The 20,189-nt window shown below is 39.0% G+C and overlaps 1 protein-coding gene across 3 annotated transcripts in view; it reads right to left on the bottom strand.

Annotated features, from left to right (window-relative positions):
- The window catches only part of SLC7A8 (solute carrier family 7 member 8), a 36,843-nt gene extending 16,993 nt beyond the window's left edge, over window positions 1-19,850 (bottom strand). The window contains exons 1-4 of one of the 3 annotated variants that reach the window (XM_063454899.1): window positions 19,610-19,850; window positions 17,248-17,456; window positions 1,278-1,482; window positions 988-1,139 (exon numbers count right to left, since the gene is read on the bottom strand). In XM_063454899.1, coding sequence (XP_063310969.1) covers window positions 988-1,139; window positions 1,278-1,482; window positions 17,248-17,398 — 508 coding nt within the window. In that variant the 5' untranslated portion in view covers window positions 17,399-17,456; window positions 19,610-19,850. The remainder of the gene's footprint in view (window positions 1-987; window positions 1,140-1,277; window positions 1,483-17,247; window positions 17,457-19,609) is intronic. The other 2 variants (XM_063454901.1, XM_063454900.1) reach the window with 2 other exon arrangements.
- Window positions 19,851-20,189: the final 339 nt, after the last annotated feature.

Here is a 20,189-nt window from a genome sequence, read left to right as displayed (position 1 = left end):
GAGGGGTACAAAAACATAAATTAAAATTTTTTAAAAAATTAAACCCCCCCCATTTTACAAACTTAACATACCTAACAAACACTCACTGCACAAACACACACACTCTGCATTCATTATATATACACACACACACACTACACAGACACTCACTGCATTCACTAATCAAATACACTCACTGCATCCACTACACACACACATATATTCTTGAAATCATAAAAAAAATCTGACTGGCATGTATATTTTGTGCATTTACCTTAATAAAAAAAGATTTGCAAAAAAATAAAAACAGGGTCTTTGGATCCCCCAAACCTCAGGGTCCCACTCCCGCCGGACTGAAGGGAGAGGAAGGGGTTAAATTATTACCCTTCTCCAGCGCTGGGCTCCCTCGGCGCTGGGGACTCTCCTCCCTCTTCCGACATCATCCACCAAATGCGCATGCGCGGCAAGAGCCGCACGCACATTCAATCAGTCCATACGAAAGCATTTCTTAATGATTCCCTATGGATGGCAGCGTCTTCTCACTGTGAAAATCACAGTGAGAAGCGCGGAAGCGCCTCTAGCGGCTGTCAATGAGACAGCCACTAGAGGCTGGATTAACCCTAATGCAAACATAGCTATGTTTACAGCTGCAGGGTTAAACCTAGATGGACCTGGCACCCAGACCACTTAATTGAGCTAAAGTGGTCTGGGTGCCTATAGTGGTCCTTTAACAGTAGATTTGTGTAGAAATAGTTTATTTTTTTTAAATGGTAAATGTACAGAATATTGGTATCAGTAAGTTATCGGTTATCGGCCTGAAAGTTCACAGATTATCGGTTCTAAAAAAAAAAAAAAAAAAAAACCAGTATCGGTCGATCCCTAACTGGTATACTGTTTTATAGGGAAAAAAAAGATATAAAACATTAAGAAAAAATAAAAATCAGCTATTAAGATTATAGTTAATTCAGCTCTGGCAAGGTTCAAGACAGAAATCTCAGGTTTACTTACACAAACAGACAGCTGCCAAGAGACGAAGACCAGATTCCGGTGCAAAGCAGGTTGGGAAGAGTGGCTGCAGGACATAGTTTGAGAAGGTCAGGGCAATGACTGCCTGGTTTGTAGGGTAGATAACCAGCACTGCAATCCATAGCCTTAGGAACCTATGAGGAAATAAAGGTAATCTTAAAAATAAACCAACAGTTTAGCAGGTACAATCCCATACAGTTCCAGCTTCAGTGAGCCAACCAGTTTATTTGCCATGACTTCAGCAAATAAATATTAACGAATATCCTACATACCCTGCAAGTCCTCCAAATATGTCCTTCACATAGGAGTAATCTCCTCCAGATTTGGGAATAGTGACCCCAAGCTCGGCATAACAGAGAGCACCAATTGCTGTGATTACACCTGTGACAATCCACACAATTAGTGCCATCCCCACAGAACCTGCATTTTCCAGCACTCCCTTAGGGGATACGAATATACCAGAGCCGATGATGTTACCTACGTGAAGAGAAAAAAAAAATAGGTTATGTAGGGTGGTAGAGGTGGTAATTCTCTTAAAACATTGTCGATGAATCTTCAGATTTTTTTAACTATTCTTGAAAATGTGAAAATTGCTCATTTTAGCCCAAAATGGTACACTGATAAAGGTTGGCCTAACATCAATGTTCCACAATTCCCAGTTTAGTAAGTAAGCCCCGTTAAGTGTGAGAGTATGCAAGGCAAGAATTTTCTTTAAGTAGCTCTGTATTTTTGCATAATACAAGTCTAACAATTGTGTGTGTTTTTTCTATTTTATTTTCATATTTTTTATTGTTTCTCCAGTGAAAGTTACCATTTACTTTCCATGCATAAACCCTCCTCCATTTGTATCAGTCTTCACTAAGTGTAACTAGTGACTAGTAACCTCAACTACCAACTATATTACACATGAGAGGAGAACAGTTTAAGACACGAACATACATTGATTCCCCTCCCTCCCCCCCCCCCCCCCCCCCCCCTAACATCAATGTTCCACAATTCCCAGTTTAGTAAGTAAGCCCTGTTAAGTGTGAGAGTATGCAAGGCAAGAATTTTCTTTAAGTAGCTCTGTATTTTTGCATAATACAAGTCTAACAATTGTGTGTGTTTTTTCTATTTTATTTTCATATTTTTTATTGTTTCTCCAGTGAAAGTTACCATTTACTTTCCATGCATAAACCCTCCTCCATTTGTATCAGTCTTCACTAAGTGTAACTAGTGACTAGTAACCTCAACTACCAACTATATTACACATGAGAGGAGAACAGTTTAAGACACGAACATACATTGATTCCCCTCCCTCCCCCCCCCCCCCCCCCCCCCCCCCGATAGAAAACCCATCATATAAAATAGGGCTCACACTTTGCAGATCTTCTCTCACACAGAGATGAGTGTAAAAGTGTTATCACATGTCTGGAAATTAGTACATGGAAACCTAAATTATTACTTTCAGAAGCTGATACATAACCTTTGGCTCTCCAGGTCTACATTCTATGGGAGTCTATTGTTTGTATTACTGATTGGTTTTACAGACACACAAGGACAGATAGTGATGTGCAGGAGAGGGGGAGGTAAAACACTGATAAGATTATTTCCCTTCTTAAAATGTTTTGATTCAGCAATAAATCTCCTCAAAAGAATACTGAAGGATGATTAATATATATTTCTCCCACCACAATTTGAAATTCACTAAATTCTTCCTTAAGTGAATAACCATGTAAGAGTCATGGTGAGATGCGTTAAGGTGGCAGCAACAAAATGCAGATACAAATGCACAAAATGCCCATATTAAGCCTGTGCTAAAAAAAAACAAAAACAAAAACCAGTATATACATATACACACACACAAACAAATCTCAACACTTGCACTCCAAGCTTCAGTTCAGAACACAGTGCCCAGCAGCATAATAGATATCCTTGAAAAAAATACCGGCACTCTAGACTTTTCAAATCTTTCTTTAATTAAGCAAATCCAAGTCAGGTTTCAGTTCCATCAGGACATCTAGAGTGCCGGTATTTTTTGAAGGAGATATATATAGATCTCTATCTATCTATCTATCTATATCTATACACACACACACACACACCACTATAATAAAAATATAGGAAGCAGGGGTACATGCAGTCCCTCTCCAAAAAAAACTAAGTCTGTCCAACCATTTTGGTTACTATAAAAACTGTTAGTGGCTCCTATAAAATTGGTTAGCTCGCAGACCATATTTTTGTATTTTACTTTCACTTAGAGTCTACGAATTTAGTTTTTGGAGCCAAGGAAAATTGTTAGTAAAATAGGCAAAAGTGAGGTACCAGCAAAAAAAAAATAAAAAAAAAAATGTTAGGGTCAATGGCTTCCAGGCTTGTGGGATCTGTCAAGCTCTGTGTTACAGTTCACTGGCTGTGTAATTCTCTGAAATGCATATATTAAGTATGTTGGCATGGTTTGCCTTCCAAACTCCCTTAGCTTACTTGCTCAGGCATGCAGACACAATCATCAAGAAAATAATAATGATCCTTCACATTGCATTGTGGAGATCAGAGTGAAGTCTACTATGGATTGTTGTTATAATACCTAAACTCAGACAGTGTCTTGTGATAAGAATTTCCTGCCTCACAGCTCTGGCTATCATGAGACTGAACCTTTCAACCTGAGGATAGGGCTGTAAGCCCCAGCTTAAACCTTAGCTATGCAACTGCACTTATTGCAGGGGCCCACAGGGAGTGCTGTGGCCATGGCCCCTCTTATAAGATGGTGGATGCCAATGGGTTTTGGGCCCGTTACACGTCTCTCAATTTAAATTTCAGAGTACTGAACATGTTCCAGAAACCCCAAGAAGGGGGATAATGGAAAACAATTTCTGCTACGAGAGGCATTTTGGATCAGAAGACTGGTTACGCTATACCCTAAAGGACATTCTATTGACATTAATCTGAGTAGGAGTGTTTTAACTTTTTATCATTAGCAGTACTCTTTAGGACTTATCTTTAAACTGACAGAATACCTTTAACCCCTTAAGGACACATGACGTGTGTGACATGTCATGATTCCCTTTTATTCCAGAAGTTTGGTCCTTAAGGGGTTAATATTTTATTCTTGTGAACTTTTGGTACTGGTTCTCTTTTACACCCTTACCTTATCCACAAGCTAGTTGCCGTCACGTTTCTTGTGGAGTTTACACTTTTTTTTCCCCCAAGTACAGCGCGGGTCTCCTCTCGGCTGACTCCGCCCAGTCCCCTTGGCTGAGATCATCATACTTGGTTTCAGCCAATCCAGTGCTTTCCAATGAGCTCTTGCTCGGCAAAACGCTGCGCTGCACCAATCCGTATCTACTCATTGAGATACATTGAATCAATGAGGAACTTTCAGCACCTCCACGCAGTATGCCACTTGAGGCGTTACTAGGCAGTAATGTAAGCACTGTCTTTTGTCTGAAAAGGCAGTGTTTACATTAAAAAGCCTGCAGGGACAGGCAGTAGGCACCAGAAAAACTTTAATCTGTAGTTGTTCTGGTAACTATAGGTCTTCCTTTAACCCCTTAAGGACACATGACATGTGTGACATGTCATGATTCCCTTTTTTCCAGAAGTTTGGTCCTTAAGGGGTTAAGGATCAGTCTATTATTAAAATAATATATGAACTGCTTTGTGATTGCACTTTATATTTAAAATATATTCAGTCTTTTTTTCAGATTTTGTATTCACTTACCACTAGATGCAAGTTATGAATTATATCGCACATACACACCTTTTGATGTTTCGCAAATCATTTTGCACATTAGTATGATTTTTATCTGTGAATGTTTGGCATTTTTAAGTACCTTTTCCACCTTATATTATTTTCTAAGAATATATTTTATTACAGTTGGCTTCTTATTACAAATTTTATTTACTGGTATGCTGTTTATCCGATATGTGGTACTTGGCATTCTGTATTTTTATTAGCACTATATGTGGTATTTTTTATGATTGATACACTGTTATATTTTATTCTAGCTTTGCATTCTCTATATTATTTTGGTGAAGATAAGATCATGTTTTATGAGATACTTATTGCCCTCTTGTATGACATGATATTTTGATGTTTGTTATCATGACAGTTCTAATATGTGCATATTTATCCACTGTGGCTATGCTTTAAGATTCATTCTTTATTTCTACTTTATACTTAATCTTATGCATCGGTCTGCATTGGCATTTAATCTCTCTTTATTCTTCCATCATTTAGATAGGGAGGAGCTAATGCTGTGAAGCATGGTTACCATGGATACACCGTTCTTTTTTTCTAGCATGGTAGAAACCATATTTTCATTTTATTTAGATTATAATTTTTTGTTTTGCCTGTGGGCATGTGCTCTTGCGCTTTCCTGTCTACCATGGCGAAGTGTCTCTTGTTCAGTTTGGTGGTTTCATTCAAAACGGTTTTATTTATTTTGCCTGTGTGTTTGCGCTTTGTGTAGTGAATGCGCTTTTCTATCTTTTACAAGGCTGCATTTGGACTTTAGGCCTTGCACTATTATGACGTCAACACGCCTTTACGTGGTTCGCGCTTTAGCACTTTTACTGGCATGGTGTATCTCTTGTGTTTCACCATCAGTGGACGTGTTTGTTTTTTTTCATCATTCCACGGATGATTTTGTCGCTTGGTTTTGGCGCCATGCTTTATTGTCTGTCTCCTTGTCCCTTATCACAACTGGAAGGATGGGGTAAGTTATTATGAACACTAATTGGTTTACTATAGAGAGAGCGGGAGTGTGACGTTCTATGTGGTGTTAGCTTGATAAAGACCTTTGCTAAAGTTGAAAAATTGCTCTGTACGTCATGATTTCTGATGTACTATATGCTTTGAAATTGTTGGCCCTGATTCAGCTAAACAACCTGTGGTCCTGAAACGACTGCAGTCCTTTTCTTCTGTGGAAATCTGTTCCCACTAGGTCTCATTCCATCCTCACCTGCTCCCACAACCAGGTGAATCATTATTACTCTAAAAATCAAACTATTGAATAAAATATTGAAAAGAACCTATAATGTGAGCTAACCTCAAATATAGATCACTAAGATGTTGTATGGACATACCATTGAGAAAGCCTCTGGTGAGGGGAAAAAACGGATCTGGTCACTTGGCAACAGAACACAAGCATAGGTAGTTGAAACAAGGAGCAGATCGAGGCTACTCACTAGACAGCCCAAACATTGGAATTGTGGCAAACCGCTTTGGCGGAGTCTTGCGATTCTATGAAAGTTAAAGGACCACTCTAGTGCCAGGAAAACACTCGTTTTCCTGGCACTAGCGTGCCCTGAGGGTGCCCCCACCCTCAGGGACCCCCTCCCGCCCGGCTCTGGAAAGGGGAAAGGGGTTAAATCTTACCTTTTTCCAGCGCTGGGCGGAGAGATCTCCTCCTGCTCTCCTCCTCCGATCCGCCTCTTCTCCTCCCCGTCGGCTGAATGCGCACGCGCGGCAAGAGCTGCGCGCGCATTCAGCCGGTCACATAGGAAAACATTCATAATGCTTTCCTATGGACGCTGGCGTGCTCTCACTGTGAAAATCACAGTGAGAAGCACGCAAGCGCCTCTAGCGGCTGTCAATGAGACAGCCACTAGAGGACATAGGGGGAAGGCTTAACCCATTCATAAACATAGCAGTTTCTCTGAAACTGCTATGTTTATGAAAAAATGGGTTAACCCTAGAAGGACCTGGCACCCAGACCACCTCATTAAGCTGAAGTGGTCTGGGTGCCTAGAGTGGTCCTTTAATTTCAGAAATTTCTGCATGGAGTTCAATTATGGGAATTTATCAGTGCTACCATACTCACTTATCCATGTAAGCATAACTTTACTGGTGCGGTATTATGTACCTAATATTTTTTCCTCTGTCTTTGATGCCCACTACGAGTTCATACAAAATCTCAAGGCAAATTGCAGAGAGTATTCCTGGACAGCACTTTATAACATTTGTACTTGTTAAACATTTTGGACTTTTGACCTTTTTAATGTGGACTGGTTTGTCCCTTTTTTTTTTTTTTAAATTCTTTATTTTTCTTGTGCGATTAGTGGTAACAAACAAACTTAGCCAGGATACCATTTGCAGGCAATATACATATCATTTCAAGTCTTGGCAGTTAGTACAGCACATTTTTTTTTTTAAGTAGCAGGAAGTCAACAGGTTAATTTAAACATAAGTATAGAAAATATGCATTATGTTTTTTCAGGCTTAAGTACTCGAGTCAGATTGTAGATTAGGCAAAATCAGTGCATAAACTGTGCTATGAACATTCCAATCAATGCATTTACTCAACTTTAGCTATGTAAGCAGGCTAGTGCATTAAGGGGTTATGCATAACGTTAGGTACATACACAGAGTATTGGCAGGAGTTTTTCCCTCTGAGTGCAGCCCAGACCATGAGAAAGTCCCTTTGGGAATTTATGCAGTGGCAGTTCATGGTTATCCAACCCCCGATCTGCAGAGTTTGTGGCATGTTAGGAGTAAGTCCATCGTGCATGGGAGGAAGAGGTATGAGTGCTCTCTCCTTGTGGGGTACCATTGTGAGATCTTCAGCTGGACATAGTCGGATTTCTGGGTCGTGGTGTAGGTCGGCAGGATTAGCAGCAGTGCCTGTTGATGGACCGGGTGGCAGGTCCCGACTGCTCGTTGCCGCGGGAGCTGGGAATCCCCGTCTGTGGCTTGGTAAGTTGGTAACTTCTCTGTAGTGAGGGGCCCCATTGCTTTTCCGCCGGCTGGACAGCCTCGGGGTATCGATTTTGCTGCGTACTGGTGGTCCCTGATTGCGCCGCCATTTTAGGGCTACATTCTTCTTCCCGCCATATTGGTCGTGGGGAGCCCCCAGGCCTGGGCGCTGCAGGTCGCGGAGACAGATAAACCCCCCCGGTCCAGAGGGGGGGGATACGGGGCCCTTACCGCGTGGCGTCGGAGTTCCAAAGGGAAACTGCAGGGCAGGATAGCGAGGTGGCGGCCGTCCACCTCACTCATCGCTCGGGTAGGCCTCGGATGTGGCTGTGCTGATGTGCCTTCTTAGGGGTCTAAACGCTCGGGATCCGAGTGGCCTCAGCTCCAGCACCTCTTTGCCCGCAGGACCGATGTTGCTTAACTGCAGTTGAGTAGTTTTTTTAGCTTTTTACGGGTATAATTGCTGTGAGTCTGCAGGAGCTCGACATGAGTGCGACCTCTCAGCATGGCGGTCGGCCCCGCCCCCCGGTTTGTCCCTTTTTAAAAATAAATTATCTCTTTGTTAAATGTCCAAATTAATTGCTTTAATATGTTTCATTTGTATTACCATTTTAAGATTAGCACGGTTCAGTTTCACACCACATGTCTGTGTGTGTTATATGTCCTTTACATGTAGTGGGTACCCTGGTTTTTTAATTGCAGCTTTATATGAATTTTAAGTATTTTTATATAGCGCTTTCAGATCATATTTGTATACAGTGCTATTATATTGGGAGAAGGAAAGCTACATCTATATGATGAAGGAAGAGTTTAGAATTTGTTGGCGCTTTATAAATAATGATAATAGTAATCCTGCAATAAAGAGTTCAAGACAATGTACAAACAGGGTAGAGTATGGATCACTTGTGCATATGCAGGATACATTTGGTCACTGTGATAGCACTGCAAATTTCCACCGATGAACACAATCTTAGTACTATGGTTTAGCAATTCTGCTTTTCTACAGCTTAGGGGCAGCAATTTTACAAAAATTAAAAAAAGTCATATATCCACTTGCAGGTTGGATTCAAAAAGGATCTCAGAAACATGGGTTGTAAACAAATGAAAAAAATCTTCTATTATAAAGAGCTGGCAATTTTGGTGCTGTGGGGGTTGGGGAATTTAATCATGTGCAGGCAGAGGGATTATGACGCACAGTGAGGTCCACTTCTTACTCAGAGGCATTTTCTGCGATTACTGGGAAAAAAAATGCAATAACACTGGTACATTATTATCTGAGCTTCCAAGGGGTTTATGATGTGCTCCCCATTTAACTGTTTCCAGTGAAGAGTTCAATAGGCAGGTTTCTTGCTTGAGGTTCAAATAATATAAGGAAACAGGATAGCATTCAAAGTGTTAACTGCTTCAGCACTGCACTGCACGACTTTGCCCTCAGTATAATGCTGTTGTCCTATTGATATGCCTGACTTTGCGGTTTCTCAACCTTTGTTCCATCTCTATCTTTGGTCTTGACTCTATTACCTAAAAAAAAATGCTAATTACTGGTCTTCGCTCTAGACCTTTAATTACTGTCTATGAAGAGATTTAGAGAGAAAACAAGGTATAAACAGGTGACAGGTTTCACATAATCCAGTCAAGAGGAAATATATGCCAGAAGTCATTCTGCAGAATGTAAAGTTATAATTATGGCCGCCTTTACCGAATGATTCTTCAGTATTACAGCAGTAGAAATATCTCAGTCATGTTTAGGACTAATGACCCACAAACACCAGGACAGTGCCTACAGTTGATGTACTGGGTCAGCATATACAAGTATTCATCACAAGTCATGATCACTAAATTTCTTTACATTCACTACTAAGTGCAGGATGTGCATAGACAGTGGTGCCAGGCAGCCATCCACTCCAATGCAGGTATCCATACACATCCACAAAGAATGTGTATAGCAAACACTGAGCAGGCGTTGTTCTATGTACTGGATAAAGAAACAGCAGAAAATTGCATGCTTATTTTTTTCTCCAGGAACAGATATTGCTACCTTAACCTACATTCATACAGACACACAACCCCCATCTGTCTGAGTGGAGAGCAGGAAGTAAAGTGACACACCAACATACTGGAGATGCGATGTGTGAAAAATACACAACTAAATCCTCTTACAACATACTGCCCTTGATCCATCGCCTAAAGATCTACATTCAGCAGTGCCACATTCGCCAGCGTCACAACTATAAATAGCACTCACACGTCAGCTTCTTATCTATTATTCACAGCAAATGGGGGAGGGAGAGATGATGATATAGCTGCAAGAGTGAGGGAAGCACTAACGTAGAAAAAAGGAAATTAAAAGGGAAAAAAAAAAAAGACAGAATATAATAAAATCTATGTTTGCGTAGCAGGGATGTGACATTACATTTAGTTTGTTCTGTTACTATAAAGCTTCTTCTCATCAGATGAATGTGATGTACTGTTATGCTATAACAGATCCCAAATTTCTGTTCCTGCACCAAAATGTAATTACTCCAATTGCTTTTAATCATAGACCTCTGGTGTTAGCAATTGGGGACAGACGTGATTGCCACAAACTGATATATACAGGGAATGCTCCACCATTAATGAGGATAGGATGTGTTTACCTCCAGAAATAAAAAAAAATATAAAAAAAATAAATAAATAAATAAATAAATAAAAATAAAAAAAAATCACACAATATACAACTGTGCAGACAATGTGTTAATTTAATATGGAACCTTATTAAAAGTGTGTACTGAGGACTGCATAGGTGATGTTACAAATGCAGCCTGATATTAGGAGTTGAAGAAGAAACCACTGAACATGTATATTACTAAAACCTCTTCAATTTTACTCACAAGATATAAACTAAAATGTATATATAAAATGTTTAACCATGTCTTGCTTTCCTTGTGTCTTCACTCTCTAGTCCTTATTTGCCACCCTATGTCCTTGTTTGCTCCTGTACAAGTAATATTTCAGGGTTGACAAAGTCCCTTAACCCCTCAAGGACCAAACTTCTGGAATAAAAGTGAATCATGACATGTCACACATGTCATGTGTCCTTAAGGGGTTACATTTCTATGAGCACTAAACAAAATAGGTCAGGTTATGACAAGCTGTACGAATTTAGCAAGCAAAGGTAGGTTTCATCATCTGATTCCTTTCATACCAATGCTTTGTAAATCATGGGGTGTCACCATAAAAACTCTCAACATTTTAAACTTTGCAGGCTTAAAATACTGTGTTTTGTTACCAGGTGCACCAATTCAATTTCCAAGCTAGCCCTACAATCCTATAAAGCCAAGTGTGTAGATGAGTAAATCCAGTACATGTCAGTATTGGTTACGGTCTGCAGAGCATACCTTATGGTTTTATGCATCTATAACGTGTGGGTAGCTGTTCCAAGTTAGAATCTACACCAGGGGCCTTGAAATATGACAGTTCCATACGCAGGTAATGTACACACGCAAAAAACATTGCTATTAACTATTTCATACTAAACTCTGCCACGATTACTAGTGTTAAAATATATAGAAGGCGCTTAGAATGTTTTCTTTGTATCAATATGTCTCAAATCTTTGAGCTGCTAACCACTATCATGTGTCAACCGCAAAAAACACGGTTCAAAAATGTAGGATTAATGTATACCGCTTAGAAAAAAAAAAAATATATGCAAAATATTCTCTTTTGGGGTGTCACAACACCTGTAGACAACAAATTCACAACCAGTATGCAGAGGAAGCCTTGATTAGGTGAAACATTTTTAGCACAAAATTAGTAACTGTGGATTTTGATTTATTAATATGCTATTTTTAGAGTATCCTTTTTCAAACCATTGGATTCAATAAAATAAATTTTTATTCACATCTGGATCTGTAAAGACTACTTACATTGGAACCAAAGGGTTGTGTCCACCTCAGAATTAGGAGCACTGCAATTCAAATAGAGCCTATCAAAAGGCTCTGGAACACGTGAGTGGTTAATTTTCATGCATTTATACTACTATACTTTCTGAACATATTGCACTAGATTCCGTTGTATATCTTTTTGTTCTTGGAGGTAAAGACCACCAGAGACAAGAGGGAAGGAGTCCCCCCCAAAAAGAATCCAAGGCGTAGAAGCTAGAGGCAAGCATAAGGCTCTGAGCAATGTGAGTGGAGGTCCAAAGGGATCTAGTGGGGAAATACTTTTCTTTTTCTGTATAAACAGTCTTCTCTATTGTTTGTTTTTCTGATATTTTCTTTCTGAGGTATACTTTATCCAGATAAGTTATATTGCTGCTAAGTATTTTAATATTGATTTAAATATTTATTAAAATATATGCACTGTTTTTCACAGTTGACATATTGTATTGACACTTTTTTGCACACCAAGCACTTCACAAGGATTTTTAAAACACGTTTGTAAAGGTACATACTGTTAAGGTATTACACAAAAATGTATGTTTTTTATTGCTTGAGCACTTCAAATCACACTGCATGTTGGTTGTGAATTTGTTGTCTGCAGGTGTTGTGACACCACATAAGAGAATATTTTTTGTATTTCTAAGCACTACACTATAATCCTATATTTTATGCCAGGATTACATTGTAGCAAGTTTTTAGCTTTTGTCAAGAGTGCCCTTGATCTAGCACTAGCTAAAGAAATTATTTAATTATATTTCAATCTTAGTGAAAGTCTGGTTTTAGTTCTGCAATCAGTGCTCATATATTACTAACTGTAGATCTTTAAGTAGCTGAATGTGCAAAGTCGAAAAATTAAATAAGGGAACAAATACTATAAATGCACGCGTCTAACTGCACTCTCAGCAGTTTTATTAAGAATTCACCCTTGCCTGCAAAATACGGGTTCATCAGCATCAATGAATGACCCTTGTACACCACATCACTCCTCTACTCAGCTATATATTGCTCACGTGACACCAACAGCTCGATGAGAAAGCTAAGGGAGCACGGTCAGCATTGTGGAACTGCCTTACGTGTCTCTTCCTTCCTCTCTAGTTCCTGTGGTACCTGTGCTATCATTCTTCCCTTTCTGCAGTAACAGATATGTAGAGAATGAGGTTCGTACTGTAAGAGTCATGCTTATGTAGTAACATGTTCATTACAGTTTAGACAAAAGGGTATTCTGCTCCACATAGACAGTAAGTCTAAGTTTTTTTCTCTTTTTCTTGGTGTTACTAAAGTGAAATATTGAAAGAAAAAAATCACACATTCAATAAGTCAGATATCCAATACAGTATACTTATTGGTAAACTATATAATTATAAAAATAAGTCATGGGTCTTGAACTACAGTTAAAGTTAGTTAAGAGAAGGGTCGGAAGTGGTGCTAGGTTCGACCTTTTAAACAGGTCTGAAATGTGCATGTAAAAAGAGTTCCCTCTCGTCAAGAAAGGAGAGCTATAACTGTTGGGGATAAATAATGGATTGTGGGACAAATGATTAAGTGGTGATGGATGGATATATGGTTAGATTAAAGATCTGGCTATGGTTTCTCCATAGCAAGATACTGGAGATTGTTGCAGGTTGAGATTCATCTCTTTTGTCTTGGCGCTGTGTTCAAAGGGAGAAATCAGTCAAGAATCGAGTAAGTCAATAAATAGCTAAGGAGAGATACGGCATGTCGTCACTTTTTCTTGTTTTGGGTCAAGTGAGGAGAAAACCTCAGCTTGTTTAAAAAATAGTAAACAAGTATTTAAGTTTAGCAAAGAAGGACTAGGGTGGTTAATGGAAAAACCCTGAAATAAGTACATTCATTTTTAGTGTATTAACATGACATATCCAGCTGAAGTGTTAGAGGCACAGTTTTTAAGATCCTTAGAAACTTCAGCTAGGAGCTGGGGGGAAATTGACCTTGAAGTGGTCCCTATGATAATTAAAGTTATTGTTTGGAAATTGAGGCCTACTTACACTGAAATTTGGAATATAGTAGCAATCAAGTCGAGATCTAGAGAGGCAAAATCTTGCTTTTCTCAACATTGACATTGAATAGTATAATATACTTTTCCATTTCTTTCCACAAGTAGGAGAGGCAATAGATAGCATTAGAAAGAGTGACCAGTAAATCGTCCGTAAAGACCAAGTGTTGAAACCCATCTCCTAGCTGAAGTTTCTATGGATCTTAAAAATTGTGCCTCTCACAGTTCAGCTGGATATCTTCATCATCTGTATTCCATGAATCATAGGGTTGTCCTTTGTACAGGTTCTGTCACCAATAAAAGGGGCACTGGGGTGATGGAGCACCATTGTCTCGTTAAGTTGTTGATTGAAAAAGGTTTAGTGTGCTGGCCATTAACCTTTTTACTCGCCATTGGTGAAGAGTAGAGAGCATGAATACACAATTTCCAGCTCGGATCAAAGCCCATGCAAGGTTAAAGAGACACTAGTCACCAGAAAAGCTACAGCTTAGTAGTGGTTCTGGTGTATAGCACACCCCTGCATGATTTTTAATGTAAACACTGCCTTTTTAGACAAAAGGCAGTATTTACATTACTACCTAGTGACACCTATTTTAACAGTCACTCAGATGGCCACTAGAGGTGCTTCCTGTGCATCACTTGCGTTCAGCGTCTCCATGACACTGAACGCTCACCATAGAGATGCATTGATTCAATTAATCTCTATGAGGAAATGCTGACTGGCACAGCGTGGAGCTATGCACTACAGTCTCCTGATGCTTTACTATGGGAAAGCATTAGATGGCTGAGCTCAAGAGCCAGAGTGAGATGGGCAGGCAAGGGGGGGCCATGTACCTAACAGTGAAGTTACCACTAAAGTGTCAGGAGTACGTTTGTATTTTTGACCCTTCCTTTAGTATCTTCCATAGTGTTCTCTCACTTATTCAGGGAACAACAAGATTGGCTTGTAGATTTCATAAATTACATATTTCATGCTGCATTAACCATCATAACAGATGTGACTTGCATGCTATTTCCTCTTTATTGTGGGGTTTGGATGAACTATGCAATTTATGACAGACATATTGCTATAAAAAAAAATAAAAAAAATTTAACACCTGCAAAGAGGGGTCTCATCATAAAAGGTTACTATCTTTACCAAGAGTAATGATAAATTAGCCAATAAAGTTTACCTTTGTTGTGCACATAAAAAACGGTTTTCCATTTGTATGATGTTAAAGATGAAGTAGACTATGTGTTACAGCATGCCTGCAGTTACCAAGTAAAAGTACAAACCTCAATCTTTTGCTGTGGCAATATTGCTTGATTAGTGCTTGTGCAAACTCAATTAAAAGGATACATTGGACAGCCATAAACTATCTATAAATTGTAGGGTAGAGTTCACACATGAATAGAGACACATATAAATCCTTCAGTATCACACTAACAGGGCCTGAAATAAAAATGTGAAGACTAAGGTCATCACTCCGATATAATGCTTGCTCAATTGGATCTTAAATGAGTAGGGCAAACACATGCACACTTATAAAGCATGCATTGATTATTATGAGTCAGATCAGTTTTAGGGGCCAGGAAGAGATCCAGCCACAAAGAACGATAAAATGGCACCCTAATGATTAGATGCTAGCAGTAAAGTTAAAGCAGCACTGTCTACCATCCCATGAAAAATTAATTTTTCATAAAGATAGAATCTTTATTAGATACCTATTTTGACCATGTTGGAATTTCACTGAAACAAGATAGCTGCGCTCACGAAGGACAGGTTCAGGTAAGTTAATCCTACCTTTATCTGTCCCTCTGGCCACTGAACCCCCTGCTGTGATGTCACAGTCGGGGGACATTGTGAGTTCTGTAAAGCCCCCAAAAAGTGACAGTGCCGCTTTAAGAACATGGAACCTGTCCAACCATGTTCGATGACTAACACCAACATGTCATGGTTAAACAGACAACTTTGGCAATACTCTGTGTATATTAATACAGAACAATTATTACTATTAGTTTTTATGGCACATATGCACGCCTTTCTCAGAGATATTTATAATATGCATTAATGGATTTTGCGCTGAATGAAAATAATAAGGTATCCCTGATAAAACATCCATAAGTTTAGGTGGTGTAAAAACTGATTGAAGGATGACATACACACATTATCTGACTGTGATTAAAATCTTATTCCATATGGAAAATCAAATCTGAGATGCCATTATTAACAGTATGATTAATCAAATTCCTGCCCTTTAGCAATTGTTTATTCAGCAGTGGACTTTTTGGTAAATTGGTTTGGTCATGAACACCGATAGTTATTTGACTATATTGCACTAAAGGCAGCTAAGTAAGCATATGTAAAGAATGAATATATTAATGTAACAGGAATCCTTCTTCCTGGCAGTAAAGATAGCCACAAAACAATAAAAACATTGCCACCAAGAACATCACACTAAGGATTATTTCCTCGAAAAGGCTACCCATCATAGGCACCCGAGTCTTTTTAATTTTGGGACATACCCTCTTCCTTTATCTCAGGGTTTGAGAATAATGAACTCATAGGAGTAACAGTGGAAGATCCTAGCAAACTGCAATGCTAGTTGAAGCAAATACGAAAAACAAATAGAAAGGATAAATATTTCACCAATATGTAAATGTTATATATGCTACATGCATTAGGGTAGAAATCTCAGTCCTGCCTGGAGCATATTTAAAGGTTACCTGCAGCAAATGTGTCCATCTCATTGCCTCTTTAGTTTTTATGGTGATGGACAAATAAGTGCTTACAGTGCTGTGTTCCAAAAACTTAGTGCTGGTCAACCCTCTGACCTACACTCAAATCACTGGGCCATTTTTTTATTTTTATTTTTTTTTATCAACCAAGAGTATCAGATGCAATGTTTAATACAACTTAATATTAATGCAATGTTTTGCATCTAAACAGCAGTCACACTGTGCACTTCTTAAACGTAAAAGTAGAACCCCCTTTTCAGCTTGATTGGAACCATGGTGTCAGAGAGCCAGTGGTTTGCATGCATCTGAAATCGGAATGCTACAAGGTTTCATACATGGGTCTTCTTAAACTGAATAAACTGAAACTGCAACTGGGTTTAAACATCCTGCTCATTAAACTCACATCTAAAAAGCTCTGATAATACTAACTGAGCAGAGAATTACATTTCAAAAAGCTGATAATTGAGCACTAGATTCTTATGACAAACATAATTTGTCCTTTTAAAAAAAATAAAAAATTTAATTTTTTCCCCTACATTTTTCAAGTTGTATATTAACAAAAAGGACACCAAACCAAAATGTATGATGTATGGGTTATATCTTGCTGAAGTCTACACCAATGACAGGCTAATGTCTGTGCCAAAATATTCATAATGAATGTGGGTTTGCCATGTACAGGCACATCCATGGTATACTGAAGGCAGAAGTGGGGTAAGTAATATTATGATGAGCAGTAACTAAGTAAAACAGATCATTTTCTAAAACGTAGTGGCATAAAGGAATAATATATACACTACTACATTTAATTTGAGAGCACAGAAGTTGTTGACTTGATGATCATGTATTGCATTTGGCAAAAGGCACAGATAATTAACCAATTACAACAAACATAAGTATATGCATGCCTGACTTACCCACTATAATGCCGCAGGCACTCACCAGCCCAATCTCCTTCTTCAGAGCAACTCCACCTGCTCCCCCAGAGCTCGATCCGGAGCCAGAATCCTGCCCCTTCTCTTCTGGGATCTTCTCAGCACTGCTTCTCAGCCGTGCACCCTCTGCCATCTTTGGGAGCAACACGACACCCAGAAGTTAGAAATAAAGAGAGTCTGCTGTCCACCACCTGCATCAGGAGAAACAATTGCAAGATTATATAAAATCAGGTTAAACACATTATGTAAATTACCGTTTGTAAATCTAATGTAAAGGAAAATGTAAAGCACAAGTAACGTTTTTTGTTTTTACTATGTATTTTAAGCTGTTGGATACTAAGCTACTGCTGCTGTAAGCGCGGTGCTTTATCTTTGTGTTCGTAAAGGAAAATGTGTTACAAACCAAGTCAGATTCAGCAAACAACCCTGTTATCTGTAAGCGAGTAATTGCTAACCACGATTATGGTAGTCCACGGCACAGGGAGTGTCAAAAGCAATTTTTAACCTAGGCCAACCAATGAGAAGCTAGATACCATTCTACTCATCGTAATAATGCGGGAGGTGAACTTTGATACATTAGTGATCTTCAAATATATTAGGGGAAAATTTCCAAGAAATTTAGTACACATTGTCAGAAGAGATATAGCAAATGCAATTTAGCATTGTACGGTTTCAAATTTTCTTAGCATTTTGGATAATTGAGTATATTTTTCTCATGAGAGAACTTACATGAGAGCAACATGAAAATGTATGAAGGACAGCCGTTACCTTTATAGACAAAGTCAGTTATGTTTGTAATGCTTTTTCCAAGGTATAACCTCTAATTAAACATAAGAAAAGAAAATAATCTATTAACTATTACTTGTGTGTAAAATGTCTGGATGAAAACAATAGTTTAAATATGAATTTAGAGTGTATGAGGGTTGTCCAAGCACCATGCCTACAGACAGATTAGCAAGCCTGATTTTAATTCTTCAAAGAGTAATTACATGACAGGACGGTCACCGTAACAAGGAATTCGTCTAACACTAGTGTTGAAGAACATAATTTTGTTTTACACTAGACAGGGAGTGGTTAACATTTTAACTCATTTTAAAAGCTGTACATTTGGAATAGTGGAGAGGGTTTTTGCTTTTCAACTCTGTCACGGTTATTATTGTCATGTATATAGCATCAACTTATTCCGCAACACTTTACAATATTATTAATAGGGGGAAATGTAACAATAAATGAGACAATTATAAAATGTTACAGGAACAATAGGTTGATAAGGATCCTGTTCAAACAAGCTTACATTCTAGAGCAGGCATAGGCAACCTTCGGCACTCCAGATGTTTTGGACTTTGCCAGCATTATGGGGGATGTAGTACACAACATCTGAAGTGCCAAAGGTTGCCTATCCCTGGTCTAGAGGTTTCAAGTTGAATAAAAAGTGAATTTCAAAGTGAACGCCAAAATAGCTGAATTTGAAAAATTCTATAAGTCAGCTATGCTTCCAGTCAGGCTACTTTTGCTTAAATTTTTAAATTCACTTTAAATTCTCACTTTAGTGAATAACCCAGCAAGTATTTAAATTGACATTATACCACAAAGCTTCTTCAAACCATGTCCCTTGTACTCCTAGACATTTCCACTGGTTCGAATAGATTGTTTCATTGTGCTGCTGTTTACTTAGCAACATTTGCCAGTTTTACATAGAGCTTATTGTGGAAAGCTCAATTCTACCATTGTGTGTCTAACACAGACAGTGCCCTATAGATAGATAGATATACCACCAGGTGCTCAATTAGAAAACAGAAAAACAACATTAGTATGATTTCAATTCACTGAATGTCTAAATCGATACATAATCAGCGTTAGACGACATTGACTTCTAAAACAGCTTTATTGAAAGAAAATAAAAGATTTAAAAAAAAAAAAAAAACACGATGTAGTACCAAACTATTTCAAACAAACAATACACTTGCACATTAACGTAACCTAAGAGGTAAAAGCAAAGTTCTCTAATATGGTGCGTCACGTGTGTACAGAAAGGACCACAGAACCGGCAGAAACAAGCATTCAACACCGATAGAGGAAATCCTAAACAGAACCAAGAATCATTTATGATAAATATTGGAATAAGCATAGCATAAATAATGCCAATGACTAGTCTATAACAATACACACTGCCAGTACATACACATTCACATTGACACCCTGCAGAGCATCTATGATTCACCCACACATAGACCGAAGACCCTTACCCCGAGCACCCACACATCCATCACCGCTATTTATCATGCTGCCTAGTCAACCGGCCACTTCAGCACTGTATAGCACACCCGAATATCGGAGAACCCACCCGATGCAGGGTTCACTGACTTAAATCAGGATCCCTTGCACAACACCTTGCACTCACTCTTCCGATGGCTTTATGCTCGGACCGGGTGTATCCGCCCGAAGATGAAGTGTCTTGGGTGAGGGGCTGTCATCTCGTGTCTGTGTATGACCCTCTCACTGGTCGCACACCTGTGCTGGAGCGCAGTGCACAGCCCTCCCTCCCCCTCTATTGCCTGAGCAGTATTGTTTGTGCCGTTCCCTGGCAGCCCTTTTATTTCCTCTCGCACAGGAGCCTCCTCCCACAAAAAGGTTGGTCCACACTCCATATTGTGGCAAAGACAGAAATAAACATACAGATGTTGAAAAACATCAATGTCCTGCTTCCTTCTCCCTCGCGTTTAGAGAATCCCTCCCCCCCCCTCTTCTTCCTTAATATTGATGTCTCTGTACTGAACCCCACCCTTCACTGCTTTGTACGATGGATTGCTTTGCAAGTCTCTATGTACAATATTCTTTTAAACACTCCAGGTTAATAATATGGCTCAGTGCTTTTTCCCAGACCCGCATTAATCATTTTATATGAAGAAATTACAGAGCAGTGT

Source organism: Pelobates fuscus, chromosome 5, assembly GCF_036172605.1.
Source record: "Pelobates fuscus isolate aPelFus1 chromosome 5, aPelFus1.pri, whole genome shotgun sequence".
NCBI classification, from domain to species: domain Eukaryota; kingdom Metazoa; phylum Chordata; class Amphibia; order Anura; family Pelobatidae; genus Pelobates; species Pelobates fuscus.
The sequence above is the reverse complement of the archived record's forward strand: the minus strand, read 5'-3'. Positions and strand labels throughout refer to the sequence as shown.